Source organism: Bombina bombina, chromosome 1, assembly GCF_027579735.1.
Source record: "Bombina bombina isolate aBomBom1 chromosome 1, aBomBom1.pri, whole genome shotgun sequence".
Lineage (NCBI taxonomy): Eukaryota > Metazoa > Chordata > Amphibia > Anura > Bombinatoridae > Bombina > Bombina bombina.
The window spans coordinates 187,830,351-187,843,349 of NC_069499.1; the positions used below are offsets into that span (position 1 = coordinate 187,830,351).

At 43.1% G+C, this 12,999-nt stretch overlaps 1 protein-coding gene across 3 annotated transcripts in view; it reads left to right on the forward strand.

Annotated features, from left to right (window-relative positions):
* Positions 1-12,999, forward strand: part of PSEN1 (presenilin 1) — a 332,444-nt gene that overhangs the window by 113,180 nt on the left and 206,265 nt on the right. For all 3 annotated transcript variants that reach the window (XM_053697784.1, XM_053697782.1, XM_053697783.1), the window contains one exon: positions 9,774-9,915. In XM_053697784.1, coding sequence (XP_053553759.1) covers positions 9,774-9,915 — 142 coding nt within the window. The remainder of the gene's footprint in view (positions 1-9,773; positions 9,916-12,999) is intronic.

The following is a 12,999-nucleotide window of genomic DNA, read 5'->3' on the forward strand; positions in this document are numbered from 1 at the left end:
TCTCTCTCCTTTTGGCTTCGTAGCATAATACGCTTAGCCTATGAGACTGCTGGACAGCAGCCCCCTGAAAGAATTACAGCTCATTCCACTAGAGCTGTGGCTTCCACCTGGGCCTTTAAGAATGAGGCCTCTATTGAACAGATTTGCAAGGCTGCGACTTGGTCTTTGCTTCACACTTTTTCAAAATTTTACAAATTTGACACTTTTGCTTCTTCGGAGGCTGTTTTTGGGAGAAAGGTTCTACAGGCAGTGGTTCCTGCCTTGTCCCTCCCATCATCCGTGTACTTAGCTTTGGTATTGGTATCCCATAAGTAATGGATGACCCGTGGACTGAATACACTTAACAAGAGAAAACATAATTTATGCTTACCTGATAAATTTATTTCTCTTGTAGTGTATTCAGTCCACGGCCCGCCCTAACTTTTTTAAGGCAGATCTAAATTTTAATTAATACTCCAGTCACCACTGCACCCTATGGTTTCTCCTTTCTCGTCTTGTTTCGGTCGAATGACTGGATATGACGTGTGAGGGGAGGAGCTATATAGCAGCTCTGCTTGGGTGATCCTCTTGCAACTTCCTGTTGGGAAGGGGAATATATCCCATAAGTAATGGATGACCCGTGGACTGAATACACTACAAGAGAAATAAATTTATCAGGTAAGCATAAATTATGTTTTTGCTGCAACATATGTGAAATGTAGCTCTCGCAGTGTGTAAAGTCAGGTTTTTCTTTAGTTTTAAATACGCAGCCTGTTTAGTTTGGCGCAGTTTTTCCTGGCCGTCGGTTGTAGGAGACAAAGCGATTTCTCTGTGTGCCTGGGTCATAAGAGGTGGTGAGTGCCCCAGCTATTGGGGTATAAAGGTGCCATTATTAAAGGTGCAAGCTATGGAGGACTCTGATGCGTTAAAGGGCACTCCCTCTTTGCCTAGTTCTAATGCCTGTGTTTATTGTGATGAGGTTATAGTATACCCACCTGCTCAACTATGATCCCCACATGCCTTGATAAAATAGTGATATCTAAAAAGAACAATATGTTTAGTACCACTGAGCCGTCCACCTCTGAGAGGTCTCCGTCCCGCGAGATGTGTTCCCTACAATCATCTCCGATTACACATCCTGCTCCCCAGTGCACTACTAATCCTCCTGCGGGAGGGGCCCTGTGGCCACCAGATTTTGCTGATTAGTTGCAAACGGCGGTGTCTGTTGCCTTTAGTGCTTTACCTCGCCCTGCTAAGCGCAAGCGAAAGGTTAAACATTGCTATCCTTCCCAGGGGTCATCTACTCCGTTGGATGTATCTGAGACTAGATTACCCGCTGTTGAGGAATACTCTGATACCTCGGAGGACTCACTCTCTGGGTCGGAATCTGCGGCCTCTAAACCTCCGGCTGCGGAGGAACCAGACTTTAGGTTTAAAATTGAGCACTTATGCTTTTTTATTAAGAGGTGTTAGCTACTTTAGAGGTTCCGGAACCAAAGTTACCCAAGGAAACTTCTTTTCCTAAGTTTGATAAAGTTTACGAGGACAGGGTAGTGCCCCAGACTTTCCCGGTTCCCGTAAAGATGGTGAATATTATTTAGAATGAATGGGAGAGACTTGGATCTTCTTTCTCCCCTTCTTCATTTAAGAAATTGTTCCCGGTTCCTGACTCTCGGCTAGAATTGTGGGGGTCTGTCCCTAAGGTGGATGGAACTATTTCCACGCTCGCTAAGCGCACCACTATCACACTTGAGGATAGTTTGTCATTTAAGGAACCCATGGATAAGAAATGAGAGACCCTGTTAAGAAAGATGTTTCAGCACACAGGGTTCTTGTTTCAGCCTGCAGTGGCGGGAGCCACTACCTATTGGTGACTCCCCTCGATGAGATACAGGAAAGAATTAAGGCCCTGGGGGTAGCTAATTTGTTTATCTGTGATGCAAATATGCAGATTATTCGCTTGAATGCCAAGACATCAGGCTATTCTGTTCTGGCCCGGAGGGCTCTGTGGTTGAAGTCGTGGTCTGCTGACATGACATCCAAATCTAGATTACTCTCCCTTCCATTTAAGAGGAAGGTTCTTTTTGGTCCAGGCCTGGACTCTATAATATACACGGTCATGGGGGGCAAAGGTGTCTTTCTACCGCAGGATAAGAAAAATAAGCCTAAAGGTCCTAATTTCTCCAACATAGGTGTGTCCGGTCCACGGCGTCATCCTTACTTGTGGGATATTCTCTTCCCCAACAGGAAATGGCAAAGAGCCCAGCAAAGCTGGTCACATGATCCCTCCTAGGCTCCGCCTACCCCAGTCATTCTCTTTGCCGTTGTACAGGCAACATCTCCACGGAGATGGCTTAGAGTTTTTTAGTGTTTAACTGTAGTTTTTATTATTCAATCAAGAGTTTGTTATTTTTAAATAGTGCTGGTATGTACTATTTACTCAGAAACAGAAAAGAGATGAAGATTTCTGTTTGTATGAGGAAAATGATTTTAGCAACCGTCACTAAAATCCATGGCTGTTCCACACAGGACTGTTGAGAGCAATTAACTTCAGTTGGGGGAACAGTGAGCAGTCTCTTGCTGCTTGAGGTATGACACATTCTAACAAGACGATGTAATGCTGGAAGCTGTCATTTTCCCTATGGGATCCGGTAAGCCATGTTTATTAAGATCGTAAATAAGGGCTTCACAAGGGCTTATTAAGACTGTAGACTTTTTCTGGGCTAAATCGATTCATTATTAACACATATTTAGCCTTGAGGAATCATTTATTCTGGGTATTTTGATATAATAATATCGGCAGGCACTGTTTTAGACACCTTATTCTTTAGGGGCTTTCCAAAATCATAGGCAGAGCCTCATTTTCGCGCCGGTGTTGCGCACTTGTTTTTGAGAGGCATGACATGCAGTCGCATGTGAGAGGAGCTCTGATACTTAGAAAAGACTTTTGAAGGCGTCATTTGGTATCGTATTCCCCTTTGGGCTTGGTTGGGTCTCAGCAAAGCAGATACCAGGGACTGTAAAGGGGTTAAAGTCAAAAACGGCTCCGGTTCCGTTATTTTAAGGGTTAAAGCTTCCAAATTTGGTGTGCAATACATTTAAGGCTTTAAGACACTGTGGTGAAAATTTGGTGAATTTTGAACAATTCCTTCATGTTTTTTCGCAATTGCAGTAATAAAGTGTGTTCAGTTTAAAATTTAAAGTGACAGTAACGGTTTTATTTTAAAACGTTTTTTGTACTTTGTTATCAAGTTTATGCCTGTTTAACATGTCTGAACTACCAGATAGACTGTGTTCTGAATGTGGGGAAGCCAGAATTCCTATTCATTTAAATAAATGTGATTTATGTGACAATGACAATGATGCCCAAGATGATTCCTCAAGTGAGGGGAGTAAGCATGGTACTGCATCATTCCCTCCTTCGTCTACACGAGTCTTGCCCACTCAGGAGGCCCCTAGTACATCTAGCGCGCCAATACTCCTTACTATGCAACAATTAACGGCTGTAATGGATAATTCTGTCAAAAACATTTTAGCCAAAATGAACACTTATCAGCGTAAGCGTGACTGCTCTGTTTTAGATACTGAAGAGCATGACGACGCTGATAATAATGGTTCTGAAGGGCCCCTAACCCAGTCTGATGGGGCCAGGGAGGTTTTGTCTGAGGGAGAAATTACTGATTCAGGGAACATTTCTCAACAAGCTGAACCTGATGTGATTACGTTTAAATTTAAGTTGGAACATCTCCGCATTCTGCTTAAGGAGGTATTATCCACTCTGGATGATTGTGACAAGTTGGTCATCCCAGAGAAACTATGTAAAATGGACAAGTTCCTAGAGGTCCCGGGGCTCCCAGAAGCTTTTCCTATACCCAAGCGGGTGGCGGACATTGTTAATAAAGAATGGGAAAGGCCCGGTATTCCTTTCGTCCCTCCCCCCATATTTAAAAAATTGTTTCCTATGGTCGACCCCAGAAAGGACTTATGGCAGACAGTCCCCAAGGTCGAGGGAGCGGTTTCCACTTTAAACAAACGCACCACTATACCCATAGAGGATAGTTGTGCTTTCAAAGATCCTATGGATAAAAAATTAGAAGGTTTACTTAAAAAGATGTTTGTTCAGCAGGGTTACCTTCTACAACCAATTTCATGCATTGTCCCTGTAGCTACAGCCGCATGTTTCTGGTTCGATGAGCTGATAAAGGCGGTCGATAGTGATTCTCCTCCTTATGAGGAGATTATGGACAGAATCAATGCTCTCAAATTGGCTAATTCTTTCACCCTAGACGCCACTTTGCAATTGGCTAGGTTAGCGGCTAAGAATTCTGGGTTTGCTATTGTGGCGCGCAGAGCGCTTTGGTTGAAATCTTGGTCAGCTGATGCGTCTTCCAAGAACAAGCTACTTAACATTCCTTTCAAGGGGAAAACGCTGTTTGGCCCTGACTTGAAAGAGATTATCTCTGATATCACTGGGGGTAAGGGCCACGCCCTTCCTCAGGATCGGCCTTTCAAGGCAAAAAATAAACCTAATTTTCGTCCCTTTCGTAGAAACGGACCAGCCCAAAGTGCTACGTCCTCTAAGCAAGAGGGTAATACTTCTCAAGCCAAGCCAGCTTGGAGACCAATGCAAGGCTGGAACAAGGGAAAGCAGGCCAAGAAACCTGCCACTGCTACCAAGACAGCATGAAATGTTGGCCCCCGATCCGGGACCGGATCTGGTGGGGGGCAGACTCTCTCTCTTCGCTCAGGCTTGGGCAAGAGATGTTCTGGATCCTTGGGCGCTAGAAATAGTCTCCCAAGGTTATCTTCTGGAATTCAAGGGGCTTCCCCCAAGGGGGAGGTTCCACAGGTCTCAGTTGTCTTCAGACCACATAAAAAGACAGGCATTCTTACATTGTGTAGAAGACCTGTTAAAAATGGGAGTGATTCATCCTGTTCCATTAAGAGAACAAGGGATGGGGTTCTACTCCAATCTGTTCATAGTTCCCAAAAAAGAGGGAACGTTCAGACCAATCTTAGATCTCAAGATCTTAAACAAGTTTCTCAAGGTTCCATCGTTCAAGATGGAAACCATTCGAACTATTCTTCCTTCCATCCAGGAAGGTCAATTCATGACCACAGTGGATTTAAAGGATGCGTATCTACATATTCCTATCCACAAGGAACATCATCGGTTCCTAAGGTTCGCATTCCTGGACAAGCATTACCAGTTCGTGGCGCTTCCTTTCGGATTAGCCACTGCTCCAAGGATTTTCACAAAGGTACTAGGGTCCCTTCTAGCTGTGCTAAGACCAAGGGGCATTGCTGTAGTACCTTACTTGGACGACATTCTGATTCAAGCGTCGTCCCTTCCTCAAGCAAAGGCTCACACGGACATTGTCCTGGCCTTTCTCAGATCTCACGGATGGAAAGTGAACGTGGAAAAGAGTTCTCTATCTCCGTCAACAAGGGTTCCCTTCTTGGGAACAATAATAGACTCCTTAGAAATGAGGATTTTTCTGACAGAGGCCAGAAAAACAAAACTTCTAGACTCTTGTCGGATACTTCATTCCGTTCCTCTTCCTTCCATAGCGCAGTGCATGGAAGTGATCGGTTTGATGGTAGCGGCAATGGACATAGTTCCTTTTGCGCGCATTCATCTAAGACCATTACAACTGTGCATGCTCAGTCAGTGGAATGGGGACTATACAGACTTGTCTCCGAAGATACAAGTAAATCAGAGGACCAGAGACTCACTCCGTTGGTGGCTGTCCCTGGACAACCTGTCACAAGGGATGACATTCCGCAGACCGGAGTGGGTCATCGTCACGACCGACGCCAGTCTGATGGGCTGGGGCGCGGTCTGGGGATCCCTGAAAGCTCAGGGTCTTTGGTCTCGGGAAGAATCTCTTCTACCGATAAATATTCTGGAACTGAGAGCGATATTCAATGCTCTCAAGGCTTGGCCTCAGCTAGCGAGGGCCAAGTTCATACGGTTTCAATCAGACAACATGACAACTGTTGCGTACATCAACCATCAGGGGGGAACAAGGAGTTCCCTAGCGATGGAAGAAGTGACCAAAATCATTCTATGGGCGGAGTCTCACTCCTGCCACCTGTCTGCTATCCACATCCCAGGAGTGGAAAATTGGGAAGCGGATTTTCTGAGTCGTCAGACATTGCATCCGGGGGAGTGGGAACTCCATCCGGAAATCTTTGCCCAAGTCACTCAGCTGTGGGGCATTCCAGACATGGATCTGATGGCCTCTCGTCAGAACTTCAAAGTTCCTTGCTACGGGTCCAGATCCAGGGATCCCAAGGCGGCTCTAGTGGATGCACTAGTAGCACCTTGGACCTTCAAACTAGCTTATGTGTTCCCGCCGTTTCCTCTCATCCCCAGGCTGGTAGCCAGGATCAATCAGGAGAGGGCGTCGGTGATCTTGATAGCTCCTGCGTGGCCACGCAGGACTTGGTATGCAGATCTGGTGAATATGTCATCGGCTCCACCTTGGAAGCTACCTTTGAGACGAGACCTTCTTGTTCAGGGTCCGTTCGAACATCCGAATCTGGTTTCACTCCAGCTGACTGCTTGGAGATTGAACGCTTGATCTTATCGAAGCGAGGGTTCTCAGATTCTGTTATCGATACTCTTGTTCAGGCCAGAAAGCCTGTAACTAGAAAGATTTACCACAAAATTTGGAAAAAATATATCTGTTGGTGTGAATCTAAAGGATTCCCTTGGGACAAGGTTAAGATTCCTAAGATTCTATCCTTCCTTCAAGAAGGATTGGAAAAAGGATTATCTGCTAGTTCCCTGAAGGGACAGATTTCTGCCTTGTCTGTGTTACTTCACAAAAAGCTGGCAGCTGTGCCAGATGTTCAAGCCTTTGTTCAGGCTCTGGTTAGAATTAAGCCTGTTTTCAAACCTTTGACTCCTCCTTGGAGTCTCAACTTAGTTCTTTCAGTTCTTCAGGGGGTTCCGTTTGAACCCTTACATTCCGTTGATATTAAGTTATTATCTTGGAAAGTTTTGTTTTTTAGTTGCAATTTCTTCTGCTAGAAGAGTTTCAGAATTATCTGCTCTGCAGTGTTCTCCTCCTTATCTGGTGTTCCATGCAGATAAGGTGGTTTTACGTACTAAACCTGGTTTTCTTCCAAAAGTTGTTTCTAACAAAAACATTAACCAGGAGATTATCGTACCTTCTCTGTGTCCGAAACCAGTTTCAAAGAAGGAACGTTTGTTGCACAATTTGGATGTTGTTCGCGCTCTAAAATTCTATTTAGATGCTACAAAGGATTTTAGACAAACATCTTCCTTGTTTGTTGTTTATTCCGGTAAAAGGAGAGGTCAAAAAGCAACTTCTACCTCTCTCTCTTTTTGGATTAAAAACATCATCAGATTGGCTTACGAGACTGCCGGACGGCAGCCTCCCGAAAGAATCACGGCTCATTCCACTAGGGCTGTGGCTTCCACATGGGCCTTCAAGAACGAGGCTTCTGTTGATCAGATATGTAGGGCAGCGACTTGGTCTTCACTGCACACTTTTACCAAATTTTACAAGTTTGATACTTTTGCTTCTTCTGAGGCTATTTTTGGGAGAAAGGTTTTGCAAGCCGTGGTGCCTTCCATTTAGGTGACCTGATTTGCTCCCTCCCTTCATCCGTGTCCTAAAGCTTTGGTATTGGTTCCCACAAGTAAGGATGACGCCGTGGACCGGACACACCTATGTTGGAGAAAACAGAATTTATGTTTACCTGATAAATTACTTTCTCCAACGGTGTGTCCGGTCCACGGCCCGCCCTGGTTTTTTTAATCAGGTCTGATAATTTATTTTCTTTAACTACAGTCACCACGGTACCATATGGTTTCTCCTATGCAAATATTCCTCCTTAACGTCGGTCGAATGACTGGGGTAGGCGGAGCCTAGGAGGGATCATGTGACCAGCTTTGCTGGGCTCTTTGCCATTTCCTGTTGGGGAAGAGAATATCCCACAAGTAAGGATGACGCCGTGGACCGGACACACCGTTGGAGAAAGTAATTTATCAGGTAAACATAAATTCTGTTTTTCGTCCCTTTCGTTCGGACAAGTCCCAACAACAACAGCCTGCCGCGAAGCCCGAGCAGTCCAAGGGTTCTTGGAAGCCATCTCAATCTTTGAATAAAGCCAAGCAGAATAAGAAGCCTGCCAAGACTATATCGGCATGAAGGGGTTCTGGATCGTGTAGGGGGCAGGCTATCTCTTTTCACGGAGGCTTGGATGAGAACAGTGCAGAATCCTTGGGTTCTGGAAGTCATTGCCCAGGGTTACAGGATAGGTTTCAAATCTCTCCCTCCCAGGGGCAGATTCCTCTTGTCAGATCTATCATCAAAACCAGAGAAACGAGATGCTTTTCTAGAGTGCGTGAGGGATCTCTCCCCTCTAGGAGTAATTGTACCAGTTCCTCTAGCAGAAAGAGGTCTAGGGTACTATTACTTTTTGTGGTCCCAAAGAAGGAGGGTACGTTTAGCCCGATTCTAGACCTAAAGTGTTTAAACAAGTTTCTGTTGGTCCCATCGTTCAAGATGGAGACAATAAGGTCTATTCTGCCCTTAGTTCAAGAGGGACAGTTCATGACTACAATAGACTTGAAGGACGCTTACCTTCATGTGCCAATTCACAAGGATCACTTCAAGTTCCTAAGATTTGCTTTTCTGGACCAGCACTTCCAGTTTGTAGCTCTTCCCTTCAATCTGGCTACTGCTCCTAGAGTCTTTGCGAAGGTTCTGGGAGCTCTGCTTGCGGTGGCGAGATTCAGAGGTATTGCAGTAGCGCCTTATTTGGGTGACATCCTGGTTCAGACTCCGTCCTGCCAGCAGGCAGAGGACCATTCGAGAGCTTTTCTGCTTCTACATCAATCTCATGGATGGAAAATAAACTCGGGAAAGAGTTCTCTGGTTCCCAGTACCAGAGTGGAGTTCCTGGGAACGATAATAGACTCCATATCCATGAAGATATTCCTGACAGACCAGAGACATTGCAAAATTGCCTCCAGCTGTCTTGCCCTTCAGACCTCCTCAAGGCCATCTGTGGCCCGGTGTATGGAGGTTATTGGGCTCATGGTATTCAGCATAGATGTCATTCCATATACCAGGTTCCATCTCAGACCTCTTCAGTTGTGCGTGCTGAGGCAATGGAACGGCGATCACTCGGATCTATCCCAACAGATTTCTTGGGTATTTGTTTCCCACATGTAATGAATGAAGCAGTGGACTCTCCTCCTATTAAGTTGGAAAACATAAATTATACTTACCTGATAATCTCATTTCCATTCTTATGAGGAGAGTCCACGGCTCCCGCCCATTTCTCCATTGGGCGGACCTAAAATTCTTATGTTTTTCTTCTGGCACCATTTATACTCTGATATTTCTCCTACTGTTTCCTTGTTCCCTCGGCAGAATGACTGGGGGATGTGGGTAGTGGGGGAGGTATTTAAGCCTTTGGCTGGGGTTGTCTCCTCCTGGTGGGCATGTTCTGTTTTTCCACAAGTAATGAATGAAGCCATGGACTCTCCTCATACAGATGGAAATGAAATTATCAGGTAAGCATAATTTTATGTTTTTAGGAGTCAGGGAATGTTTTTTTATTATACATAAATGCAAAAAATAATAATAAATTAAACTGGTTTAGTAATGATTTAAATCTGAATGGTTCACAGGTTTGTTAAAAAACAAACCTATTTGCACTGTTTGAAATACTTTTTCTGTATGGAATACATTGTGGAAGGAAATGGCTGTCATTTTAAATAACAACTTACCTTAAATTTTGTTTTGTAGAATTTACACTCCTTTCACCGAAGATACAGAAACCGTTGGACAAAGAGCTTTAAACTCCATCCTTAACACAGCCATTATGATAAGTGTAATCATTGTCATGACTATACTGTTGGTTGTGCTGTACAAGTACAGGTGTTATAAGGTAACTACTTTCTGCCTTGCCTGTTTATAATGTACTCTATCAGAAGTTAATAATATTCATAATTGTATTGATATGAGTTAGAAAAACAGGTTGAATTTGTTTTTAAAGTGATTGCAAATCCTAGCGTTTGTGAAACACTAAGATTTCCAATTGGAACAAATAAAGGGGACTTTAGTCATGAAGTATAAAATACTTCATGCTATAAGCTCCTTTATTTGTTAGCAGCAGCTACCGCACTGAGCGCCTCATGCAGCCCGCGACAGAACGCTATTTTGCTGAGAGGTGATGTTTCCACCAATTAGCCAATAGCCGTTCGGGCTATCTGGCTTGGCACCAGTTGGAACGTAATAGCATTCTGCCGTAAGCTACCTGAGCACGGCTATTTGCTAAGATGTGAAAGCGTCACCTAACAGCAAATAGCGTACTGCTGTGGGCTGCCTGAGCAGCTCAGTGCAGCGAACGCTTCAAACAAATAATGGAGCTTTCTTTCATGTAATTAGCAAGAGTCCATGAGCTAGTGACGTATGGGATATACATTCCTACCAGGAGGGGCAAAGTTTCCCAAACCTTAAAATGCCTATAAATACACCCCTCACCACACCCACAATTCAGTTTTACAAACTTTGCCTCCCATGGAGGTGGTGAAGTAAGTTTGTGCTAGATTCTACGTTGATATGCGCTTCGCAGCAGGCTGGAGCCCGGTTTTCCTCTCAGAGTGCAGTGAATGTCAGAGGGATGTGAAGAGAGTATTGCCTATTTGAATTCAATGGTCTCCTTCTACGGGATCTATTTCATAGGTTCTCTGTTATCGGTCGTAGAGATTCATCTCTTACCTCCCTTTTTCAGATCGACGATATACTCTTATATACCATTACCTCTACTGATTCTCGTTTCAGTACTGGTTTGGCTATCTACTATATGTAGATGAGTGTCTTGGGGTAAGTAAATCTTATTTCTATTTATGACACTCAAAGCTATGGTTGGGCACTTTATATGTAAAGTTCTAAATATATGTGTTTAAACTTATATTTGCCTTGATTCAGGATAATCAGTATTCCTTATTTCAGACAGTCAGTTTCATTATTTGGGATAATGCATATTAAATATTTTTTTCTTACCTTAAGAATTGAAATGCTTCAATTTATTGCGTCATTTATGGCGCAGACTTTTTTGGCGCAAAAAATTTGTCATTTCCGGCGCCTTAATTGACGCCGGAAGTTTGCGTATGGTTGCGTCATATTTGACGTTCAGACGTTTTTTTGCTCCAAAATTGTGGGCGTCGTTTTTTCGGCGTCACAGGATGTGGCGTCATTCTTGGCACCAAAAAATATGGGCGTTGTACTTGGCGCCAATAATGTGGGCGTCATTTTTGGCGCCAAAAAATGTGGGCGTCATTCTTGTCTCCACCTTTTTTTCACATTATTTCAGTCTCCTTTTTCATTGCTTCTGGTTGCTAGAGGCTTGTTCATTTGGCATTTTTTCCCATTCCTGAAACTGTCATTTAAGGAATTTGATAATTTTGCTTTATATGTTGTTTTTTTTTATATGTTGTTTTTTCTATTACATATTGCAAGATGTCTCAACATGACCCTGGATCAGAATCTACTTCTGGAAAGACGCTGCCTGATGCTGGTTCTACCAAAGTTAAGTGCATCTGTTGTAAACTTTTGGTAACTGTTCCTCCAGCTGTTGTTTGTGATAACTGTCATGATAAACTTTCTAATGCAGATTGTATTTCCATTAGTAATAATCCATTACCTGTTGTTGTTCCTTCAACATCTAATGTTCAGGATGTCCCTGTTAATGTAAAATAATTTGTTTCTAAATCTATTAGGAAGGCTCTGTCTGTTATTCCTCCTTCCAGTAAGCGTAAAAGGTCTTTTAAAACTTCTCATATTTCAGATGAATTTTTAAGTGACCGTCATCATTCTGACTTATCTGTTTCTGATGAGGATCTATCTGGCTCAGAAGATTCTGCCTCAGATATTGACACTGATAAATCTTCATATTTGTTTAAGATGGAGTTTATTCGTTCTTTACTTAAAGAAGTGTTAATTGCATTAGATATGGAGGAGTCTAGTCCTCTTGATACTAAATCTACTAAGCGTTTAAATTCGGTTTTCAAACCTCATGTAGTTATTCCTGAAGTTTTTCCAGTTCCTGATGCTATTTCAGAAGTAATTTCTAGGGAAGGGAATAGTCTGGGTACTTCATTTACTCCTTCTCAAAGGTTTAGGAAATTGTACCCTGTGCCATCTGATAGATTAGAATTTTGGGATAAAATCCCTAAAGTTGATGGGGCTATTTCTACTCTTGCTAAACGTACTACTATTCCTACGGCGGATAGTACTTCCTTTAAGGATCCTTTAGACAGGAAGCTTGAATCCTTTCTAAGGAGAGCTTATTTATGTTCAGGTAATCTTCTTAGACCTGCTATTTCTTTGGCTCATGTAGCTTCAACTTTCTGGTTGGAGGCTTTAGCGCAACAAGTATCAGACCATAATGCTTATAGCATTGTTAAACTTCTTCAACATGCTAATAACTTTATTTGTGATGCCATTTTGGATATCATTAGAATTGATGTCAGATATATGTCTTTAGCTATTTTAGCTAGAAGAGCTTTATGGCTTAAATCTTGGAATGCAGATATGACTTCTAAGTCAACTTTGCTTTCTCTTTCTTTCCAAGGTAATAAATTAGTTGGTTCACAGTTGGATTCTATTATTTCAACTGTTACTGGGGGGAAGGGAACCTTTTTGCCTCAGGACAAAAAATCTAAAGGTAAATACAGGGCTGCTAATCGTTTTCGTTCTTTTCGTCAGAATAAAGAACAGAAGCCTGACCCTTCCCCTAAAGGAACGGTTTCCGTTTGGAAACCTTCTCCAGTCTGGAATAAATCCAAGCCTTTTAGAAAGTCAAAACCAGCTCCTAAATCCGCATGAAGGTACGGCCCTCATTCCAGCGCAGCTGGTAAGGGGGCAGGTTACGATTTTTCAAAGATGTTTGGATCAATTCGATTCACAGTCTTTGAATTCAGAACATTGTTTCTCAAGGATACAGAATAGGTTTCAATATAAGACCTCC